Source organism: Amphiprion ocellaris, chromosome 10 (assembly GCF_022539595.1).
Source record: "Amphiprion ocellaris isolate individual 3 ecotype Okinawa chromosome 10, ASM2253959v1, whole genome shotgun sequence".
NCBI classification, from domain to species: Eukaryota; Metazoa; Chordata; class Actinopteri; family Pomacentridae; genus Amphiprion; species Amphiprion ocellaris.
The window spans coordinates 12,639,327-12,663,799 of NC_072775.1; the positions used below are offsets into that span (position 1 = coordinate 12,639,327).

The 24,473-nt window shown below is 40.6% G+C and overlaps 1 protein-coding gene across 7 annotated transcripts in view; it reads left to right on the top strand.

The window, feature by feature from the left end:
- Window positions 1-24,473, top strand: part of pde4ca (phosphodiesterase 4C, cAMP-specific a) — a 58,914-nt gene that overhangs the window by 29,958 nt on the left and 4,483 nt on the right. For 5 of the 7 annotated variants that reach the window (XM_023267656.3, XM_035946982.2, XM_035946985.2 and 2 more), the window contains 12 exons: window positions 16,130-16,321; window positions 17,158-17,202; window positions 17,824-17,860; window positions 18,568-18,641; window positions 18,726-18,778; window positions 19,669-19,781; window positions 22,851-22,944; window positions 23,140-23,312; window positions 23,406-23,504; window positions 23,654-23,818; window positions 23,958-24,057; window positions 24,228-24,382. In XM_023267656.3, the coding sequence (XP_023123424.1) occupies window positions 16,130-16,321; window positions 17,158-17,202; window positions 17,824-17,860; window positions 18,568-18,641; window positions 18,726-18,778; window positions 19,669-19,781; window positions 22,851-22,944; window positions 23,140-23,312; window positions 23,406-23,504; window positions 23,654-23,818; window positions 23,958-24,057; window positions 24,228-24,382 (1,300 nt within the window). The other 2 variants (XM_035946983.2, XM_023267659.3) reach the window with 2 other exon arrangements.

Genomic DNA, 24,473 nt, shown 5'->3' on the forward strand with positions numbered 1-24,473 from the left:
CTAATTTGATTTAAATTTAATGAATTTGGCTGTAGGCAATGAAAGCAATCTGTACAGCCCTTTTTTTCTCTAACTGTATTTGCCAGTTCAGAATAGCATGATAATTAGATAAGGATGCACCAATACAAATAGCAGGATTTTATTGCAGCAGACTGCAGTCTCTGCTCTGCTAAACTGTCACCACAAGAAGTGAAAAACCATTCTGTAGCGAAAACAACACAACACAGAGTCCGGGGAGTGTGCTAATGCTCGCAGTGAGAGTCAGCAACCACCAATTTCCAGCAAATACTGGAGCAGCAGGAGAAAATGTCCAGATACAAACCCCTAGACAGTAAAAATGACAAAACCTATCCAGTGCATTGCTCTTGATGACCAGCAGTTGTCGGTTTTCGATAATACAGAATTTTGTCTCATCATCTCAGAATTTTGGAGTCCAAGTAGGAGCTTCACTCATGAAACAAAACTCTTCAGCGTCACCACTAATGTTTGGACCAGCAGTCTGCCCAACGTCTTTCATCAGCTTTACTGCACAGTGAATTGGTGTCGATTTTACTCCCCCTCGAGTCGTACTACTAACCAAGCAGTTTTGGTTCTCGCAAACGAGCCGAGCTGTTGTGAGACGGTCTTCAGCACGGTTGCACTTTCTTATTGATTGTAATTTGTAGGTAGAAATACTATGTTACTAATAAGTATTTGCATCTGTATCTTGGTTGGAAAAAAGTTGCATTGGTGCATCACTGATTGTAGAACTCAGGTTTTTAGCCGCAACAGTGGCATTATTCTAGGGATGGTGAAGTCGGTTGGCCTGTCACCTGTCAGGTCACCAACTAGTTGATTGCCGTGACATTTTGTCCATTTTGACATTTAAAGTTATCTGAGGGTGAAAAATCATGACTTTGGAGATCCTTGTAACATTTCTCCCAAAATGCCAGCAAGGCATTTTTGGTGAGTTTGTAATTAAATTTCCCATGTGGTAATCCTTTTAAATTGTTCAACACAAATACCTGCAAAACTAATCGCATTGCTATCATTCTCATCTGAATGCACGTTTGCAGTCGGTATTGTATCCGATATCATACCAAACCACATGGTAGGCCTTACACTTGCTGTACATCAGCATGTTAGGGCTGTCATTGTGAACACATTACCATGGTGATGTCACCATCCAGTTGATGTGATCTCCCTCTTCTCTCTCTGTCTATATATATATATATATATATATATATATATATATATATATATATATATATATATATATATATATATATATATATATATATATATATATATATATATATATATAGTCTTGGTTGTTAGATTGAAAATTAAATGCTGTTTAATTAGCTTCATTAGTTTCATCCATTTTACTTCTCTCCTCCGGTCTCCATCCATTTACAGTCTGCTGTGTGTCCACAGGCTATTGATCTAATTTCCCTCAACGCTGTCTGCAGTGGGCCAAGTGCAAAATGAAGTGGCAGTGACACATGAGCATTATGCAGCTATCACAGTGAGGGGAGGGATGGAAAAATCCTAAAGATTATTTCTAAATACACCACTGACAGCAAATACAAGTGTGGGCTTTGTTGGGCGTTTGGGAGTGAGACAGTGTGATTTATGCACAGAGTAATTTAAAATGAATTAAGAGTTTTTTTGAAAGCCGACAGTTTTGGCTGGTTGCATGCAAGTGAGGTAAAACTGAGCTTTAGAGGTGCATTTCTAAGAAACCCAATACTCTCCCCTGTCAGTGCAACCTGGGAGGAGAGGAGGGGAAAAGAGAAATCTTCATCTGCCTAATTTATCAAAATCTGTAAGTGTGAACGTTAGACCCACTCGAATGCTGTATTCGCCAACTCCTGTCAAGTAGCTTTTAATTTTTTTCTTGTTCCAGATAAAATTACGTGCATAAAGTCATGTCTTTGAGAACAATACACAGCACATTTGCCAGAGGGCATTATTATCTACATTTGCCAGGTCAGTGTGGTCATGATACATTAATCCAAGCTTTCAGTCGCAGTATTCATTTGCAGGAATGATTAAGTCATCCTGTGCCCTCCATGGAGCATAACTCTCACTGGTCCTGGCAAAGTAGAAGGGGCTTCTCGGCCAAAAGGCATTTTGTCATAATAAATGTGTCTGAAAGTGTGTCCAAAGCATTTCTTAAATCATCAGTGGCTTCTAATGATGGTCTGGGCCACATTGAGCATGAAGGACCTTCAGTTCTCTGTGCACGGGGAACAGGTCCACTGGTGTTGGGTTGCAGGCCTCACACACACACACACATACACACACACACACACACACTCACGCTGTTCTTAACATTGGATGCAAAGTTGGACTCTTACCTGTGTATTCATACATGAAGACATGAAACAAACGCTCCAACTCACTCTCTGCTGCCGGGTGGTTTGTAGGATTCAGGCTGACTGAGGGTTTGCAGTGTGACAGACGTTATGGACGACTCCCCTCAAATATCCCACAACTTTACTGTCCAGTGATGAGCTTTCCAGACATGACCACACAGGAATAATTTTTTGTAGCATGACAGAATAATTGTACAATGGTGGGCCTGTTTGGGGTTTTGCATCTGTGTGCGCTAAGCAAAAATATTGTGTCTACAGAAAGGCTTTTTTTGCTGGACTGGCCTGCATGTACACTATACTTCATTACATATTATGGAAACCGCACACAATATCTTTGACAAATACACGTCAGGTTTTACATGAATAAGCCAAGTTTTTAGTAAACTTTAGCATGTCCTCCATGTTTCCGTTGACTATGTATGTGTTCACATCAATTCAAAAGACAAATTAAGTCAGACTTGTTTCATAAACCGTGACATATGATGTGTGTAAATATGAAGTTTAAAAAATGTGTTTTGTTGCATAATTATGCCTGTCAGTGTAAGGAATACTTGACTTGCTTTTTAAAATAACTTTGAGTAACTTTATTCTGGTTGTTTTGGCCAGCACGCATTAGATGACAATGATTCAGGCCGGTATTCAAACAGTTTCATCCACCTCTGAAAAAACGTCTACCAAACTGAATTGAAGGGAATCCGGGAATGAAAAGGGAATGGAAACAACAAGCTGTGGAAAACATTAGTTTAGTGACGTGTTTTTAAAATTTGAAGACAGAACTCCAGAAAATGGTCTAACCCACAGAAACAGCACACCTTTCCTCGTGTTCTGCCTCACTTCGATCTCTAAAGCTAGTAATGTAGAGAATGTTGTTTTTAGGCACTGACATATTTTACAAATATTCTACAACTAGAACGTTTTTTAAAAACAAACCAGTAATTAGTTTGAGAGAGGGACAAAAAAAATGCTTAATAAGTCAAAGCTGTTGCACGTATCTACGGTAACTTCAGCAGTGCCACAGGTAACATCAGTTCCTTGTGCAGCAAAAAGGCTTTCTCAGTCTCAAGAGCTCACTCTAAGCAGATTTTAGCAAGACCAGTGATTTTTTTTCATTTTTGCAGTTATTTAATTAAGGTTTTAAAGGCTTTAATGAATTTCACTGTTTAAACTATTGCAACAATTTTCAATACTTTAATCTCTTTATTTTATTTTATTGTCTACTTTTACTAATAGATTTAAGTTTTATCTCTTGAAGGCTTTCTACTTATGTTTCTCGATAACTGATGAGGATTCACTGGTCTTGCAAAATATATATAGGCTGTGTTTTTACACCTTGATGAAGGTCCTGTCCCTAAACACAGACAAATAACGAAGATGCATATTTCATAATTGTTTTTATAGTACAATAATTCTAACAAAATACACCAAATATACACACCAAAATAAGGTAGATTAACTGTGAGAACATTTGTTTTCCCCGCATCCATCCTTGCATCTTAAGACGTTTTATCACAGTCCCTCTACAGTGGCAATTCTCAAAGACTGCAGGTGATTTTTGTGCCAGTAATTATTTTAAGGACAAAGAAATATCCTGACTTGATATAAATATTATTTTTAAAAGTTAATTTATGCCTGAGCTGTGTTGTCAACATGCATTTACTTCTGTCTCTGCCCATGTGAGGTTTGACAGTTGTCCGTGGTCTCATCTCACTCTAGGAATCTTTACTAATAATACCTGAATGCCTGATCCTGTTACATTTTTACAGACCTGCTGTACTAACTGTTCTGTACCTTTTTTCTCTCCTTTCCTCGTGTCATTTCTTACCTTTACACTTGTGCTGTTAAATTCATGAACAATCTGATTGTTTTAAATGGTACAAATGACCTAAGTTGTGCACCCAAATTTCACTGTAAGTATCTCACACCGCTAATAATTTACTTGTGGTTGTGGGTGGAGCAGTGTGTGGCTGATGTGCACGCATGCAGAGACTCATGAGGTTTAGAAGGGGAGCGTTTAACTCAGGTTAATTTCTGTCGCTACAATTTTCAGATGTTCCCCAAACACCTCACACAAACCCTATACTTGTGCTTTTTATTGTGCAAGTAAAAACTCGCATGCATGAATTGCATTCAAGGCAAGACGGCTTTATATACATAGTAAATTTCATAAAGATGGTAAATTCAAACTAGTAAAGTTACTGACAGAGCAGAGCAATATGGCATCACCTTGTTTAATGTTAAAATGCAAAACATTAACATGAGCTGTGACAGTTTTTTAGTGCAGCTAAATCTAGTCCACACATGAGAAATTAAATTAAATTGATGTGACTTCAAAGTTTGAATCGTATCCAAATCTTACCCTGTCCTAGTGATTACTTCTCAAGTAAATCTAGTAACACTCGTATAGTGTATGGCCTGACGGTTTATGGGTTTGTGAAATTGTGGTCAGCGATATTTTGCTGAGCCGAGGGTAAATTTCAAAAGAGCTACACTATTTGCACTTTTTCATTTTAACGAACAAGCGCCAATGAGGAAACTCTCAGCTAACTTATGGTTAGTAAAGTACTCTTCGTTAAGGTGTAGGGTGTAAATATAGCGGCAAGCTTTTGGACAAACTTCCCTCTTTTTGGCAGAATTACATTTTTAAAAAATTGAACTTATTCCCAAGCCTTTTTGGTAGTACTTCTTTTTCTTTTGAAACATCTCTTTAATTGTAACTCTGAGAGGGTGCTTGGTTTTTGCACCAGTCCCGATAAATATACAACATTGTTTCCCAGACAAGAGAAGGGTACATTTCATCATAATACGGTGTTCTTTATGATGCCAGTTGATGTCAGTATAATTAAATGTCTATTGTAGTTTGCACAGTTTACCAGTAAATGTATGAGAAGTGACACGGAACCTACATTTGTACCAAGCGTGTTCTATACCAAACATAACACATCATTGCACATTGTTTAGTGAATCGATTCAGACTCGCTGCTGGAGGGTTTTATGACCCACTTCCACTCCCATTGGTATGAGATGGCACTTAGTGTGGGGCCCTTTCACTCGAACGTGCAAACAGGGCGGAAGTAGGTTGGAAGATGTTGAATCAGGTAGTTTGATAAAGACCCTCAGCCAGACAGGTAAAGACATTCATATTTATAGGGTTAGTACTGGTGTGGTTCAGCTAAAAAGGAAAGAAAGAAACAAAGAAAGAAAGAAAGAAAGAAACGGAGCCATGAGATCCCTTCAAATAGCTGTAATTGCCATCACTGCTGCTGACCCACCACTCATTTCCTTTTCTCCCCAATTCTTCTGCTCTCACTTTGCAGTTTTCTGCTCTGCACAGTGCAACCCTCAAGAGACCGGAGTTAACTGGTGTGTGTTTGTATGAATGTATGTATATATAGATAGATGAAGTCCCTCCTATAACCAGTTGTAAATCTCCTCTGATCTTCAGCTCACTCAGGTTTATTTAATTGATAAAAGCCAGTGCTCAGAAACTTGCTCTGTTGTCCCTATAATCGTACGCGTAGAGATTTTTCTTTGCATTGACACATTTATTTAAGCTATAATATATAGTAAATGTCAGACCTACTGCTCACTTCCGGTTTACACAACAGTGTATAGTGTAAAGGAGTACAGTATGTACTATATGTAGGACTGTCCAAGCATTATTCTGCAGTTATTCTTCCTGCCAGTGAGACCAATTTTTAAAATTCACCTAGGGAAAGACAAACAGCAGTATTCGAACCAAAGGAATGCGTCTGCAGTGGAAGATAAGTTATCCAAGTCCAGTTTCATAGAACAGGCCACAAAAGTGCAAGAATTTCTCAACAATTTTGTGTGCACTGAAATTGTTGCAGTTTTTTGCAGCTGATAGAGCTTAAACTGTAGATTTTAAGGAAAGGAAAGAAAAAGAAAAAACACTGCCGTCAGGTTTATTATTTGAAATGGACAAATCAGTCTGTCCTCTTGCTCTGTGCCTCTGGGAGATTCATAACAACCATGGAACTGATAAGGTCTTTTCCCTTATTGTGATATTGTATCTCTGCTTTTACGGTATCAGTTGACTGGTGACTGACAGCCACACTGTCCTCAGCGACCACTTCACACTGTTAACTGTATCAGAGGTGAACATCTACAAGCGCAGGCGTCATGACGGCGTTGTATTGTTTTCTAAAGGAAAGACCCGAGGAAGAGGGCTGGATTCTGAGACGGTGATTACAGCCGTCAGAGGGGGAACACCGAGTCTGAAAATACAGTTTACATACAATAAAACTTTACACGCTCACACGCATCCACAGTTACAGTCTTCCTTTGCTGTCTCTTGCATTTACTGTTCGGTGTTTAAAGTAAATACAGTACAATACATCAGTGACCACACACACACACACACACACACACACACACACACACACACACACACATAAACCCTTATTTAATGTCCAGACCAGCTGCACATTTTCCATCTGCTGGCCACTGTAAAGAACAAATACAGACTAGTATAATTAAATACTGTGATTATTCATATTGCACAATAAATCTTAGTTTCTTAAATAAAATCCTTACTTATTCATTATATCCATTTAGAACAATTAACTAAGCTAACAGTGGAAAGCAGTGCATTCTTTATGTTCCATTATGCAATTTGTCCTATAATTCTGTTCACTTGTTTTATAAAAAGGTCGGTGAAGTGATTTTGTGTTCCTGCCTTTCTTTGGCTACATTCTGATAAAACTGGTTCTCACTGCCTGATTCTGAACAATGGATATACATTTGTACTGCAGTTGCATCATGTGTATACTTAGCTATCACTTGGCCACGGAGACGCTGGCATATTGGCTCTGTTTTTGTTGGCAGTGAAGTGATACAATAACTGAATGGTTATTGTTTGTATTGCTATTCATACAAGCACCTCCTTAAATAGTTGCAGTTAAACTTTGGTTTCAGTGTCTGTGCTGCTTCACTGAATGCTTTGAGAAGGATCTATAGCATGTATAGCAGTGGGTGGACATTTCCCTCGTGTTTTTTAACAGGGGGGATTAGTAACAGACACAAGCACGCAAACAAAAAGAGGTGGGAACTAAATCTCATGTTTTCCTTGATTGTTCTGCCAATGCAAAAGTTGAACCGCTGCAATCAGTTAAATTATAAGGCAGCATTTTGAAAATACACTTTACTTGCTGTATTGCTGAAACTTAGATGAGAAGCAACCTTGAGGTAACAAAATCTGTGTGCCGTCACCTCTAAATTTCACTAATAAACACTTCTTGTGTGCTAAAAATTAACCTAATGACCTACCATGACACAGCAAATCATTGCATTTATACTGCAGGTTTTGTTTGTTTCCAGTCTTTATGCTAAGCTTTTTTTTTCTTTTTACTATACAGATATTTTTTATTCTAATTCTTAGCAAGAATGCAAATAACTGGATCACAAAAAAATATTAAACAATTATTTTATTGCTCATATTCCATGTCTGTGTAGAATATTAAATATGGAGTTGTATGAAAACACAAACTTAAGTTAAATTGGTTTTTAGATAAATTTGGGAAAGCAAGTATTTGATCTCCCTTTAAAACAGTGCAAATAGTTGAAGGTTGTATACACACAACACCGCAAGAAAAAATGGCCTTTTCAGTCATTTATTCAACAAAAATATCTAAAGATGTAATATTTTTCTGTGCAAAATGTAAGTATACCATTGACCTCAGAAGCTGGTATTGCCTCCTCAAGCAAAAGTGACTTCTTATATACTGTCCACCAGGCTGTGATGCTGGCTGCATGCTGCCCAGCCCCAGAGGTAGTGTGACGTTTGACTCCTAAAAAGCCGTCTTTGGTCTGCACCAAACTCGTCTACTGTTCCTGTGGCAAAACAACTCTGTCTTTGGTCTGTTTGTCCAGAACACATTATTCCAAAATGCTTGCTCTTTGCCTCTATGTTCTTTGACAAACTGTAGTTTTGCTCTCTTGTTGTTTTTGGACAGCAAAGACTTTTTCCTGGCACGTCTCCCATGCAGGTCAAATTTCTGCAATCTCTTTTTGATTGTAGATGCATGGAACTTAGAGTTACCTCCAGATCCTGTGTTGAAATTTGGGTTTTTTGTGTGTGTGGGGGGGGTTCTCTTTGCATCAGACAGCCTGCTCTTGGACCGTATTTGCAGCCAGTTCTGAACCAATTGGCATTTGTCTGAAATCTGCGCCACTTGTACACTGTACAACAGAAATAAGTACACCCATGTGCAGCATTAGTTCAGTGTCAAATGATTTCAAACTGAATCGCTTCTGAATAACTGCATTACTTCAGGGCTGACTAGCAGAGCATTTCCTCCTATAAAGCATAAAAATCAAATACTTTATAAAGACTTTATTGAAAATATTGGCCCCACAGTTGGAATCCAATGCAATAAAAGTGAATACACTCGTGATCACTGACACAAAATCTAATCCATCTGTGATTTCCAGTTATGCGTGTCTGCATCATGGCTCCACGCGAAAAAAATTGAGCTAATAAAAAAAATCTAATTATGAGACTTTGCAGAGATGGCAAAGGATACAGGAAGATTAGTGATCAACTATATATCAGTGGAGACACAGTTGAAGCAGTAATCAGGAAGTAAAAATGAGCCATAGTACCACTAATCAGAGCAGCAGTGGCTGTCCTTCTACAATGACGGTAAGGATAGTTTGCCATTTGCACAGATAGGCCAGTGCTTTAGACTTAAAACGGGTTATCATTGGAATGCAGAGTTTCTGTGACTGCTCATAATTTTCATATTGCACAACATCAACCTTAGTAGACAGCATCAAAGAAAAAACAACCTCCTTGTGCAAAACTACAAGATGAAACTTTGCTAAGTGACGTGAAAAGAGCCTGATGAATACTGGGAGCATGTTCTGTGGTCAGATGATGGTAACGATAAATTTGTTCACCTCAGATGGGGTTCAATATGTCGGACCTGAACCTGACCAGAACTACCACAGTCAATGCACAGTCCTGACAGTGAAGCACAGGGGTGGGAGTGTGATGATAGTATAGGGATAGGGTTGGACGTGACATTTAGAGATGAATATATGTAGCAGACAAGATGACTCTCAGTCTGCAGAGGCTTGGCAGAAGAACAATATTCCACTGTGATCTACAACACTGCTAAAATCACACAAGAGAAAAAAGTAAAATTAAGATCTGGCCAAGTATGTTGCCAGGCCTGAATCCAAAAGGAATACTTTTGTGGTAGTTTAAAGAGAAAGGTAGAGCAACACAACCCCAAAAAACAAAGAGCAGCTGACGAATGACGAATCTCTCCAGGAGTTTGTGCAACACTGATATAATCCATGCCGAGGAGGATTGAATCTGTCATCAAAAACAAAGATAGACATAGGAATTAATGAGGAGATCTTTTAAAATCCCTTATCTGGCTTTATTTTTTTGTCTCAGGGCTGTAGTGAGCTCTTTTGATCTTGGTATGAATAGCAGAGAGGACAGCAAACCCTAAATGTCAGAGGTTTAAATAACAGCACCTGTCACTCAGTAAGGAAGTTCTAATCACTGGCACATGATCTGGAACCCCTGATTCTAATTTTATGGATTTGTGCATCGCATGATCGTCCTAAGTGGCCAAACTTAATTTCAGTCATAGAAGCGAATGAAAGAAAAATGTTGTTTTGTCGTAATTTGTGTGAGTATAACTTATTTATTAATCGGCATTGTTTGATGTATGTCAGTCACAGTGTCATCAAATTAATATAATCAGAGTTCACATTGCATTTTAAGCTTAACTACACTATGTAGGAGACTGAAGTAATATAAATAGTCAATGAATGTGTATGATATGCAATAGTGATAAGGTAATTGTGATTAATGCCCGTATTATATCTACTCATAAACACATACCACCTCCATCAGATTGCTGCTGGGCCAATGTGCTGCAACCCACATACTCCAACATAATGTCACAGGAAAGGAGAGGCACTGCAAGACAAACAGCAGGGTGGTCCTGCCTCTGTGTGAAGGGCCACAGCATCAGCAGAGCAAAAACAGCGACAAAACTCTTATCCCACAACACTAACTGGGGACTCTTGTGTGAAGCAGTAATTCATACTCAGAGAATGTCACTGTGGATTTCTAATGCGGCCAAATTTAACACCTGTGTTCATCCTGGGTGTGTTGAGGTATAGGCTGTGACACTCAGCTGCTAGTGTGAACTTTTGTTGAACTTTTTGTCTCACTAAAGCCACTTTTAATCCTTGCTTGGTCCTTTCATGTGCCATGTGCAGTGAACCACAGATTACAATGGTTAAACACAACAGGAAAAGAAAAAACTTTGTGCTTTTGTTTGCCATCACAATCACTGACATGAAACAGAAATTAATATACATTATCAAAAGAAATATAATATACTTTAACATCACTAAGGTGAGATCACATGTAATAAAGGCTCTCAACCTTCATTTAAATGTCTTTTGAGTAAATGGCTGAGCCGGTCGTGCAAGTCAGCTCTGGTGTAACTAATTCTACCTCGGGCTGTGTCACAGCAAAGGCCTGGGAGTGATGAATGAAGGTTCAGATGACAGCTTGCCCTGGTTTACAGGCCTATCTCGCTCTGGCTCTCCCCGTCTCTCTCTCTCTCTCTGCCCTGTAGCTCCTGTATTTTAATGCTCCCCAGATGGGATTGACGTTGCCATGACAGGCGGTGACGCAGGCGGAGTGTCAAGTATCAGGGCCACTGACAGGTTACCATCAATCACACTTCTTACCAGCCAGCCACTTAAATAACAAACAACGTAACACCTCTCTCTTTACACATTTTTTTTTTTTTTTTTTTTTTTTATAAAAGTCTTTGCGATTCCCAGGAATGTTGGCTCCAGTTTGGTCTTTAGACGAGAGGTAATTAGATGTGTACGTCTCTGAGTGTGTCTGTGTGTTCATGTGTGGCCGCCTTTGAAGCAGGTTAGAATGAAGCCCGGTGTGCGAATGCAGATGCCAAATTAGGATGGACCTGTTTAATCATATCCAATCCCAAAGTAGTGGCATGTGTTTCAGCTTGCTTGTTAACTTGTACATTAGATGTCTTACACATCTGTGCACATAAAATACACCCTTTAAGCGTTCTAATTCCTGGCGATATTTCATATTTTCAATCTGTCTACCTTTAATTTGTTGCCAGTTGTGTTATTTTATGGAAATCTGTAGGTTAAATAGATTTTGAAAGTGTAAAAAAACTTTTACATGCCATGGTGTCATTGACTCATTATTTTTAAAATATTATTAAACAGTGAAAACAAAGTGAATCACAAGTTCACAGACCCCAAGGTGATGTCTTCAGAATACTTATTTTTCTCAGAAAAAAACCCCAAAGATATATTGAAAACAAAGAAGAAAAAGACATTTCAGTTTTCAACATCAGGATATTAACATTGACCGACTCTTGCAGTCTCATCAAAGCCCAGTAGAGGGACTCTGTCCTCAGAGCGCCTGACTTCTCCAGGCAGCACCTACTTTACCCATCAACCTTCACTCACCAGCAAGTTTATCGGGTGTTTCATTCAACAACACCCTCCCACACAACAGGATTATTTTTAAAAAGTCCCATTCTTCTTGTTCTGTTTGTTTTTGGCGACTTGTGATCGCGACTGAGAATTGGAGTGAGAGGTGGGAGGGTGTCGGGGAAGGAGAGGAGAGGTGGGTGCGACTAGCTGGCATGTGAAAGACACAAAGACAATGGAGTGATTTTTGAAGAGCGACCATCCAAACAGCCACCGTGCTTCTATGGGAGCTTCCTGTCCGGACGGCATGCACGCTGAGCCTGAACGCTGACCTCTGACCTGCTGGAAACACAAAATACCTCAGCTGACATATTTAGTGCACATTTTGTGAACTGTATGCTTAAGGGTCATGCACAATGGAGCGTTGAAAAAATACTGAAGGATTATAGGATGTGTTCTCTGACATCATTGGGCACTGAAAACTAGAAACAATCTCTTTTTTTCTCCTTTTTTCTGAAAAAATCTGAACTATATTTGGTAAAATTTAACTTTTATTAATAGAAAAAAACACACGATTTTAATTTTCATAAAGATAAAATTATAGAAATACTTTATTTGTAATTTACCTGTTGTTAAACCTGTGAAATTCAGTTAATTCTAATGCTTTACACATATAATACAACTTCATCTCAGCTCTCTATCATATACTCAACATAAACTAATTTTTCCAACGATGCTGTGTGTTTTTGAATTATTGTTTTAACTAACTGGATCAGCCTTTACCATGGCAATAGCTACTTTTGGTTTTCATACTACTGTATGAATCATAGCCGTGTTCTTAATTAGTATAAAGCAAAGACAGAACATTATAATTGTACTATTAGAAATCACAGCAGGCATACTTGTGCAGTGCAAAAATAGAATAGTATTGTGTCTGTGGGTTCATAAGAAGTCAAACAGTCCAGCGTCATCACTAAGTGAGGATGCTTTGCTCACTTCCCTGCAGTGAACTCACAACAACCAAGTGAGAGATGAAGAGAGGAAAACTGGAAATGAAAGAGCAGCGAGGGAAAGTCGTGGGTGATATTTTGATCTGTGATCTAATTTTAGCCCGGCATCGGCTTCAAATAGAAACATACCCATAAATATTCATGAATGGAGGGAAGAATCTGCAGCTCTGTGATGCAGAGAACGAGAGGGGAGGGCTCTGTATTCTACCTGAAGGTCTATTTTTAGCTGCAGCGTTGCCACTCTCGGTCTATTCCCCATGCAGGGGGAGGCTAAATTTAGCTGCATGGAGACTGAAGCGTGGTGCAGGAGCAAAAATAGAAACGAGTTTATGGTCAGAGCACGCAGGAACAGCCATGGGTGCAGCATCATTAGGGAGGACAGAAAGAGATAGATGGAGTAAACAGGAAAGATAAAGAGTGAGGAGAGGGCGACGCTCCAAGCTACATGTGTTCTGGGATGACAGGGTCACAGATCAAACTAGACACATTATAGGTGTGTGACTTTGCACCACTGTTTCACATTGTGGACATTGTTTACACATGTACATTTCATATTCTTCTGTCAAAACTGTGGTTCGTCCATACCTGGTGGCACATTTGGAGGCCGCTTTGGCACTGTCACACTGTGTACAGCTCAGACCAAAAACCCCTCATGTACATGTCTCAGAACAGGCTGTACCCTCTTCCTCTTTGAAATTTCAGTTACTGGCACTCTCTGTGCCTATTTTACCTCAGACTTACTCTCTCTCTCTTCCCCCCTCACTGTCTTCACTCCCTCCGACTCCCCTCTCTGGCTGCGTGTCGTGCAGTCAGTGTGTCTGAATCTGTCACATGAATGGGAGCATATCAGCCTCTGTTCAGCTGGTGTTACGTAACAGCCAGTAACACACCAACATCTTGTACTCATGCAGCATCCTAGGAGGGTAGCAGGGTAAGTAGATGGTTGGGGAGGGAGGAGAGACCCTGGAGGACAGAGCAGAATGAGAGGAATGAATGGGATGCTTGCATGTATGCCTACTGTCAGCCTGAATTCTTCACTGCAATCAAATTGTAGCATTAATAAATGCTAGATTACAATGAATGCTGCATTTTTTTTAGCCATGCAAACAGCACAGCTCCAGGAATGACAATAATAGTTCACTGTTTGGGTCCATACTAAAACATCACAGCAAGATTTTGACATTTGTGCTCATCCATGAATGAAAGCTACTGACATTTGTGGGTTTGTTTGAGAGATCTCATATCTCAAAATGTGTTAGAATGGATTGCCATCACATTTGGTATAAACATCACTGTCTGCCTCTAAATAAAAGTCATGACTTTCTTCATTTTCCATGTACTAGCTTGATCACATCTTAGTTTTAGCATGTCCAGTACTTAGTTTATAGCCAAATACCTGCAGAGTAAATGACATTCCCAGTACTCTCAGCTTCACTTTGTGTATGGGACTTGCTAATGCCATTAATTGCACCCCAAGTTAAAATTTCATTAAAATGTGATCGCTTGCACAATCAAATCAACTCATAGGCAGCTTTTGATGTAACCTTAAATACCTGCACAGTGCAATTACTGTTGTATTATTAATTCTGTTTATGTGTTGGTGTCAATAGAAATCTCTGGCTAACACGTTCTCACCAATATCTGCAGATTATTTTTTTGGGCTTTGGTTTTAGACTTTTGAATATCAGCTCCTCTGCTGTATTTATTTGAAAAAGATCCAGTGTTTGTCTCAGCGTCTGCCCGTCCAAAATCCTCCACGTTCTGCAAATGGTTGTTTTGCTAAAGCGTAGATTTCTACTCTGGAGTTCCTCAGACTGTTTAGAAAGGGAGACGTGTTGCCAAACGGAGCTATGGGCTGACAGAGTCTCTCAGGCTTCACATGTCAGCAGAGGGGCTGTGGGAAAGTAGAGATGTGGATCAAGACGGAAACGTGCCCAGACTGCAAAGACTGACCTCGCAGTGCCTTCATTGGGTGTTTTTCTCTGCAGTCGAATCGTGTTTGATCAGGAGGAACTCCTCCTCACCTGAACGCTGCGCTATTTTTAGACTCACGCTCACATGACCCCACGTCAATACTCGGATGCTAATTTTGTCCTCGCTGTTCACTCATGGTCCTTCAGCACTCACACAGCTGGATATCCTCACACACAAACACACACACGTACCTCACCTGCATCGCATTACTCACGCAGCTTTCACACCTCTAATGAAAAGCACATCATGCAGTCCGTGTAGTAACAGTTTTTTTTTTTTTCCAGTGTGATGACTGTTCAGTACAGGCTTCCCAACAGTCTGTGTTTGTCTTCATTTGCTTGAAATCTTCAGAGGCAGCAGATGGAGAGATTTTACTGTCATCTGCTCTTTGTTTTTCATCCCTCTAATGACACATTTAACGGCTCTGTGGGTCAGTTATCCTAATGATCAGTCAGCTACAGCAGGAACATTATTCACATGCGGCCCTCAGAACTGGGCTTTCAACACCTTGTCATTTTGGTTTCAGTCTCATTTTGTCGTTTTTTTCTTATCTGCCATTGTTGTACAAATTGAGCTGTGGTGCTGACTTTAGCCTGCTTTCTGGGATATATGAGTTTGATAACTGTATTCCCACATATGTCACAATGTCATGTCCTTTTTGTCACCCCTCTAAATTTGTTCTTTGTAGCCCTTATTGTGGACTTTACTGGTTTATAATGGCCACACTTCCTTCTATATTAGAAGATTTCCTGTTCAAGAGATTAAAAAAAGCTGAATGTCGTTTGTGATATTTTTACACGTGGAGTATTGTATATTTTATTTGTTACTGAAGGAGCACCAGTCTAAACTCTTCCCAACTAAGACTCGAGTCGCTTTCTTGTTTTGTCTTCCTTTTCAAGAAAATTCACACATATAATGGACTTGGATTTTTTAAATCTACATATAAACTTCTCTCTCACAGAGAAATTTATATCATCTATTTCATATTGCCTGCAACCTTCACTCCCACACTGGCTGACTTACAATGACCAGTCAGTCAGTGTGTTTCTAATACAGCAGCTTTTCAGTAGCTCCTCTGATGCTGTAAGGTGATGAACAGATTCATGCAGTAGTAGTAGGTCTATGCTAGATTGATAATTAGTGGAAACGTTGTCAGCTCTTGTATGGAGAACAAGCTATCCTGGATGGATGGAGGGTTCTTTCATTTCCTTTTCATGCTTTCTGTGTCCTAAATCGATGTGTTTTTCACTTCATAAAGTGTGTTTTGAGTCATCTAACCCTAAAAATTTTCTTGCTCTTCTTCTGTCTTCTCAGTTTTGATGTGGAGAATGGATTATCGGTGGGACGCAGCCCCCTGGACTCCCAGGCCAGTCCTGGCTCTGGTCTGGTCCTACAGGCCAACTTCCCTCACAGCCAGCGGCGGGAATCCTTCCTCTACCGCTCGGACTCCGACTTCGACCTTTCACCCAAAGGTCCTTCCAGAAACTCCTCCACTGCCAGTGACCTGTAAGTTCATTTCCAACTCAACTGTTCGATGCTGCTCTACAGTGTTTGAGATACTGCATCTTAGCAAGGACGGATTGTGTGATGAAATCCATTTTCTCCTTTTAGATGAGTCCACTGCCTCTCAATCGTTTGATTTATTTTTACATGTTGTCGTCTGTTCATATTAAATTCCACAAGATGAAATGCTTTTTAGAACTTAAAAAAAAACACGTACAACCTCTGAGCCTTCACAGTGGTAAAATCTTTCAGCCTCAGTCACGGTATCAACAGTGGTAATGATTGTCCTAATGCTGAGGTACCACTGTGTGATCACATACAAAACATGCTTGTCTTCTTGTCTATTGTTCTTGTGCTAAGAAGTTTCCACATTGAAGGACATTTGAAACTAGTCTTTCTAGCATTTTCTTAGGATTCCCAAAAAGAAATACCTCTGAAGCCCTACAGTTTAGGTGTTGCACTTTCTCTTCCTTAGCTTTGTATTCTTCTGTTTCAAAACTGTTCTGTTATTGTACATCAAGACTGATAAAATTGCTCCACCATGACAAGTTTTTACCAGCTCAAAGGCAGTATTCGAACGTGTTCTGTATTGCCTGTGAGATCTCCATTCGACCACAAGCCCAGCAGTACTACAACCAGCTGTTTTCCCATCACTTGCCTGTCAGATCTGTTCCACTGGGAGTAGAATCATTCGTAAAGAAAGGACTATTTTGTCTGTTGTTGCATTTTTTTGTGTTTTAATCATGTCCCCAAGCCAGAGACCCCACGCTTTATACTGTCTAGACACCTTTAAGTTTCAGGTGTTTTAAAAATCGACTCTTGCCTATCTGTTTTTAAAGGGAAGAAAGCTTGAAGCACTGGGAAGTCAACTGGTTGTCATCTCGGTGAGAAGAACATAATGAAGCAAAAAAAAATTAGACAAAAACACTGACTCTGTCCCCTGAAGCCCTCTGCTGTATTCCCTCTAGACGGCTTCACGGTCATTTCCCACCTCTCTCCTGACAAACATGACTAAATGTCAAACACCTCACCTGTGACCCCTGTTAGACTCCCCAAAACACCCAGTTCTGTTTCCTTTTGTTTTGCTTTTGCATGTGCCTTTTAATCAGAGAGACAGCCAAGTACAGTAACACGCTATGTGTTTTTATTTACTTGTATTTACCAGGTCATATGGTATCACCCACCCTTCCACCTCCCCAGTCTGTTTCCTCACAAACTTTACTATATGCAGTGCATGTCATTTTTGTTTCTTGCAAGATGACAAAGGATATCTGATGAGTAAATTATAGATAATTATGTTCTCTAGCTGCACAGACAACCTAATTTTTTGAGTAATACCTCAGACTAAGATGCGGTTTGATTTCTATTTATGAGCTAACAAAGCTGTGTAGCCTCTTTTTATTTCGCACTGATTATTTATTAAAATATAGGCACCTTTAGATCGGTCCTCTCGTCTTCAGCTATTTCACGTTTTTCATACTTGTGTGTTCTCTTCTGGATTGCAGACATACAGAAGACATGATAGTCACACCATTTGCACAGGTGAGTCCTTTGAAATCATTTCAACCATAAATGGGAAGTGATTTTACCTTTTTTTGTGCTATTTGAAAATTTGGCAGATGTTCAAATATATTTAAAAAAATCACATTCAGGCATGAAAAAAACATAACAGATAAAGTCCAGATGGTATGAGACTGGGCCTTAGTGATCCACCGGAACAGCCCCTCAGTCTTATGTTGGCCCTGCGACAGGATCAGGCGTCCTGCTGGTGTTGCCTGACTCTTGCGTGGGATGTGCGTCACGCTTGTGCTCACTTTACACAGAGAAAGAAGCGGCGAATCCAATACTGCTGGATCATGCTGTTTAAAATTTGCATGCTGGCTAATAAAGCTCCTCCATGGGTCAGGTCTGGACATCTGATACTCTGTGGGCTTTCTCTGTGTGCTCAGTCAGTGTTTGGCTGCAGATGGAGTGACAGACATGACATAGAGGAGTGTCAGTGGTGCTATCAAAACATCAGAAAGGGAGAGGGAGAGGGGGATGCCTCTGCGTGATGCGTCAGCTAGGAGGATGAAAGACACAGCGGTCATATTGAGAATCACTTGATCTAGTTCAACATTAACTAGGAAATGGCATGAGAAGTATTTACAGCTCTGATTGAACTGACATCTGTGCTTTCACTTTGTCACAAATGTCATGTTTATCACACTCAATAAACTTACATTCAGGCTTTTGTTTGTGTGTTGTAGGTCCTCGCCAGCCTGAGGACTGTCCGAAGTAACTTTGCTGTCATTACCGGTCAGCAAGATCGTCCAGCCAGCAAGTAGGCTTTTAGAAAATGTCTTTTTCTATTGACACCTGACAGTATGTAATCAACTTGCTGACTGTTGATGATCTTTGTCTATAGGACACGATCCTCAGGCAGCAACCCACCATCCATGTGCAAAACCAGCCTCGCAGGTCAGTACTGGTATTACTAGTCACTATCCCATAATCAACGCTGGTCATAAAAACACAAAGACTACAAGAACATTATCATGACAAAATCTGTGAAATGTGAAGTCAGTGTTACTCTGGCACATCAGAGTGTTTAATTAGAATGCCATTCACAAATACATGGAGTTCAGTGGCGCGTTAGTATTTTGATCATTTACCTACATAAAAATAGCAATACAGCAATGTAAGAATATTCATTTATGAGTAAGAATTGAAAATGCAGCTTGCATAAAAGCATCCGTGTCAGTAAATAAAGTAAGTAAAAGTGCTCAGTGCCAAAAAATGTCCCTGTTAGTGCTCACAGTTAACGTATTATAATTTTATCAAGAATTTCTACATACTGCTGGCATGAAAGAATTTTGGATTTTAGGTGGACACAAACAAAAATCATCTGCTTAAAATGATAACAATTGAGAAAAAATGTATTTTAACCACTTTTGTAAATTCACGTTAATTTTTTCAAGCATGATAGACATTTTTGTTTATGAAATAGTGATGCGTATTACATGCTTTACTTATGTTACCAGAAAAAACACTGACTGCTTTACATTACTTTGTATTTTAATGGTGTATCATATGTCCTATGTATTGTGTATTATATATAAGTACTGTAAATATTAACTGGAGATGTCCAAAAATGTAATGGAATGAAAAACACCATATTTCTCTAAGTGGCAGTATAAAGATTAAATGGACATATTTAAGTAAAGTACAGTACATTTATTTGTAGAACAGAAGGTTTACGGCCTATTTTAGGTTCTATTCTAACAATCTTATTGGCATATACCAGTATAGAAAGTGTCTCTAAATGCTGAATCTATCCCATAATGCCCTGCTGTGTTTATTTGGTGCAGAGGAGCCTCACCAGCAGTTGGCCATCGAGACTCTAGATGAGCTGGACTGGTGTCTGGAACAACTAGAGACGCTGAAAACGCGACACTCTGTCAGCGAGATGGCCTCCAACAAGGTACTTTAACATTAAACACAGCACTGACACGGTACTGTACAAACTGAGGCGATCTGAAAAGGTAAAAACAGACTGCTCATACACATCTAATACAGTCAGTGGAAGGTTGCAGCGCAGTCCACTCACTCTAATCTGCGCTGTGATTCACCACCCTGAAGGATTTTATTAGTCATGTGTGTCGTGTTGCCATTTTTAAGGTTTAAACTCTGTGAAGGTAGTACAGTAGGTGACCTTCAATTCAGTCACGGAAACCTAGACATGTACTGTACCAATCAAAAATAGATTTAAGCATAGTTTGACGTCCATTACGCTGAAGTGCACAAATTAAACTGGATTAAAATAGATCAAATATTTCAGCAAAGTATCACCCCAGTTGTTCTTTCATTTCACCATAACTGCTGCTTCAGATGACATTTTAAAAGCCAAAATTGAACAATCAGATTAGTTTTATAGACTTAATACTTCCCTTTTGGGATGAAATACGTCAATCATTTTTGTTAGAGTGGATAATAAAAACAACGCATAAGACATGTTGATAATTTTCATCAGTTTTTCGTGAATGGATGGTAGTCTTTAGCTGTGCACACTTGTTTTCTGCCCAAATTAGAAAGCCCTCCACGTACAACACTGAACCCAGGGATCGTGTGTGATGTACTGTAAGTGCAGTTATCCTTCACTGATCCCTAAACAAAGCTCAAAACTCAAAAATACAGAGTCCATCATGAAAATATTAATAGAATCTCCCATCCGTCAGTGGATGGAAGAGGCTTATTCTGTGAATGAACAGGATGGTTTCATGCATGCAAACAGAGACCAGACACACCGACACGCCCTTCCCCCCACTCGTGTGCAGAAAAATGTGAATGAGTAGTGGGAGCTGAGGATGAAACGGCATCCCCCCCGATTCATCCTTCCTCCATGCATCCATCTCCTCCCCCACCTCCTCCTCCTCTCCTCAGACTGGAGCCCAGCTCTCGTGTGATTCCACGATTAGACCGCCCACGCAACATACACGTGCTTCTAATACACACAAACTCTTCCTTCCATCACATACACGTACATTTCACGCCTTGCCTCCCATCGCATACATTGCCTGCTTTGATGCATATACCTTCGCTCACGTCACATGCTCACATGGCATTAATCGGAGTTTTGTGGGAGGTAACACCCCCCCCCCACCACCACCACCACCACCATCTATTGCTGCAGATCAGTCAATGAGCAGCTTCAAAGAGGGGGGAAGAGTTATCCATGCTGGCACTTGGGAACAAAGACAGGCTCATGAGAGGCCGGGGTGTACATTGTTTCCGCATCACTGGCGACCTTATCGAACAGTTTGATTAAATACATCTTAAATGAGCCCTGAAAGTGTGCTGAAGGAAGAGTGAGACCTCTCTAGATCAATGTTTGCTTAGTCTGATTAAGGAGATGCTCATTACGCAGCAACAAGGCTGTTTTTCACAAGCTGTCATCACACTGGTTTGGAGATAAGCATAAAAACAAATAATGGCAACCTCGTGCGTCATTTCTGCCATGCTGATACATTCAGGATTTCTTTTAAAAATGATGTTCTCATCCTTGGTTAAGCTTTAATTTTGCAAATATAAAGTTTAACTACTAAACCTGGGAACATTAATTCATATTTTAACCGAAGATTAACCGAAATGTACACTGTGAAGCATTTTTCATTTGATTTTCAGACAGTATCATATTGTCTTTATTATGTTAACACATCCTGAGCATATTTCTGTCAGAATATGTTGTTATCTTGAGATGATTGTAGTGGTCGACATACAGACATCCTTGTGGTTCATGGTGTACTGGTTTTATTTTTGGCTACATGAATGAACCCCCCCTCTCCACCCATTCAGAGCTTTTCCCTCATATCTTCTTCAAACTTGGTGCACATGGTGCATCTCACAACCTCCGCCTCTGACACTCTGCTCTGCCTACTTTGTGCATCTTCCGACCAATGACAGCCCTCTGTGTCTCCAACTGCTGCTGCAGCAGGCGCCTGATTGGCTGCTATTCTTAGGCATTTTTGGAAGGAGGCGGAGATTAGAGTACCTCGTTCTCCCTCTGTTTACACACATAGTGAGCAGTCAGTAACTGAGTGAATGAGGGAGAGTCAGGGGGAGCGAGGGAGTGTGGCTTGTCTGCCTTGCATCCTCGCATCCCGCAGCATTCCCACAGCTGTGCTTCCAGTCTCTCCTTCTTCCATGGACCTGTGAACAACTCTCTTTTTTGCCCATCTCTTCAGCACGTACTGATCAAAGCTTCCACAGATCTAACCAGTGGACTGTCTGCTTGCAGTGGATTTTGCTCAGGCAAGCAGTATAGGAGCACAAAGTGTCCCTGCCGTCTGTTGCTCTGAAACAGGCAGTGTTAGAGGACAACCAGAAAGCCCAGCTCTCTCACTCCGTTTTATTTTTGCTCCCATGCTTGACTTTGCGCTGAAATGCCAGAAGTGACTTATTTCATCTCGGTGTCGCGGATGTTCACTCAGGTAAGGAGAGGCGAGGGGTGAACTGGGTGGGAGGGGATGAGACTGCTCGAGGCTCACATGTTGCTTGTTTTGTGGATGTGAAGATATAAATGGCTGATGGTTGAGATGTGACAGTGGACTTTCTCTGGGACATCTTGTATCAGCACACACAGTGGCATCTGCTACCTTTTTTGTCAGAGATATCTAAAGTGTTTTTCTTGATTGTGCCACTACGTATACACATAGATGTTGCAAGTACAGTATTAAATGGCCACAAATTGACTGTCAGCTTTGTCTGTGCTAAGCATTGACTCTGATTACACCTCACATCTTGACAATCAGCACATAAGATGTCTAGAAACCATCATGCAATCCATACAATACAATGAAAGTAGGAGGTATAGAAAACCAAGCGTCCCATCCAACATGTTTGCATTCCTCAACAGAGAGTTCCACCTGCAAAGTCTTTGTTCTGTCATGTTGCTGTTAAGAGATAACAGTGGATGAGTCCCAGTGTGTCCACAGTGTAGTACATAGTGTCTTTTATCAAACTCATGGATGCTTGTGTGTGTGTTTGTCCTTAGTTCAAGAGGATGCTGAACCGAGAGCTCAGCCAGCTGTCAGAAACCAGCCGTTCAGGGAACCAGGTGTCCGAGTTCATCTCTAGCACCTTCCTCGGTAAATGTTTGCTCTTTATTCAATACACTGCTGTACATAGACAGAGATACAGCAATATGTAATGTGTAGTGTTAGAAGTAAATAGTAAAATGACTACAGCAGGAGTTACTGGGAAGTTACTCCCAAAATGTTGCATCTCAGATGTGATCCCTACGAGATTGCAGTGTTAACCGTTTGTCTGACTTCATCCCATAGAGAAGCAACATGACATGGACATCATGTCTCCCCCCACCAAGGAGAAAGACAAGAAGAAGCGGCCCATGTCCCAGATCAGCGGTGTCAAGAAGGCCACCCACAGCCCCAGCCTCGCGCCCTCCACCATCCCTCGCTTTGGGGTCAACGCCAGCCAGGAAGGTCTCCTTGCCAAGGTATGAAGATGAGTTCATCAACTGTTAATTTGTCACTTTCATGCAGCTGATTCTGTATGTTTGATGTATGTATTTATCTGTGTTCACTGACAGGAGCTTGAGGACATAAACAGGTGGGGTATTGACATCTTTAAAGTCTCCGAGTACTCGGGGAGTCGCCCACTGACGGTCACCATGTACACCATCTTCCAGGTAGCACATCACAGCAGACTCCTGTGTAGCATTTGGCACAGAGAGTAAATGAACGACTGAAACAGTGATTTAATAGATTTTAATAAATGATTGCTCTTTACCTTGACTGATCCAGAGTTTGGTGTATTCTGTCTCCCCTGCTGCTGTAGGAACGCGAGCTGCTGAAGTCCTTTAAGATTCCAGTGGACACGTTCATTACTTTCATGATGACTTTGGAGGATCACTACCATTCTGATGTGGCCTACCACAACAACATCCACGCTGCAGATGTGGTCCAGTCCACACATGTGCTGCTGTCCACACCTGCACTGGAGGTAATGGCTGTGCTTCACTGTAGTTAAAGCATACACAAACGTCACCATTATTAAATCAAAACAGTAGGATCCCTGCATGTCCTGTCATGCTGAGAACCCACACACACATACTGACTGTCTTCTTTTGCATCTGTCCAAGGCTGTGTTTACTGATCTGGAGATCCTCGCCGCTCTGTTTGCCAGCGCCATCCACGATGTGGATCACCCTGGAGTTTCAAATCAGTTTCTCATCAACACCAGTGAGTTTGCATAGCTCTGCAGGGATTATGTGAATGTGCGTGGGTGCTGAGTGTGTTTAACTGTGTGGATGAGGTACCTGTAAACACGTGCCTGAGTACAATGTGGTTTGTTTCACATTCAGGAGGTTCACAGTGCTCTGGGTAAACTCCCCTTGAATTTTTGCCTGCAGACTCAGAGCTGGCCCTGATGTACAATGACTCGTCGGTGCTGGAGAATCACCACCTGGCTGTCGGCTTCAAGCTTCTGCAGGAAGACAACTGTGACATCTTTCAGAACCTCAACAAAAAACAGAGGCAGTCGCTGCGCAAAATGGTCATTGACATGGTGAGACAAATCTTAAGTGTAGTTCTATTTCTCAGTTTATGCAGTGCTTCCAATTCCATGACCTTAGTCAGTTGATTGATTCTTTTTTTTG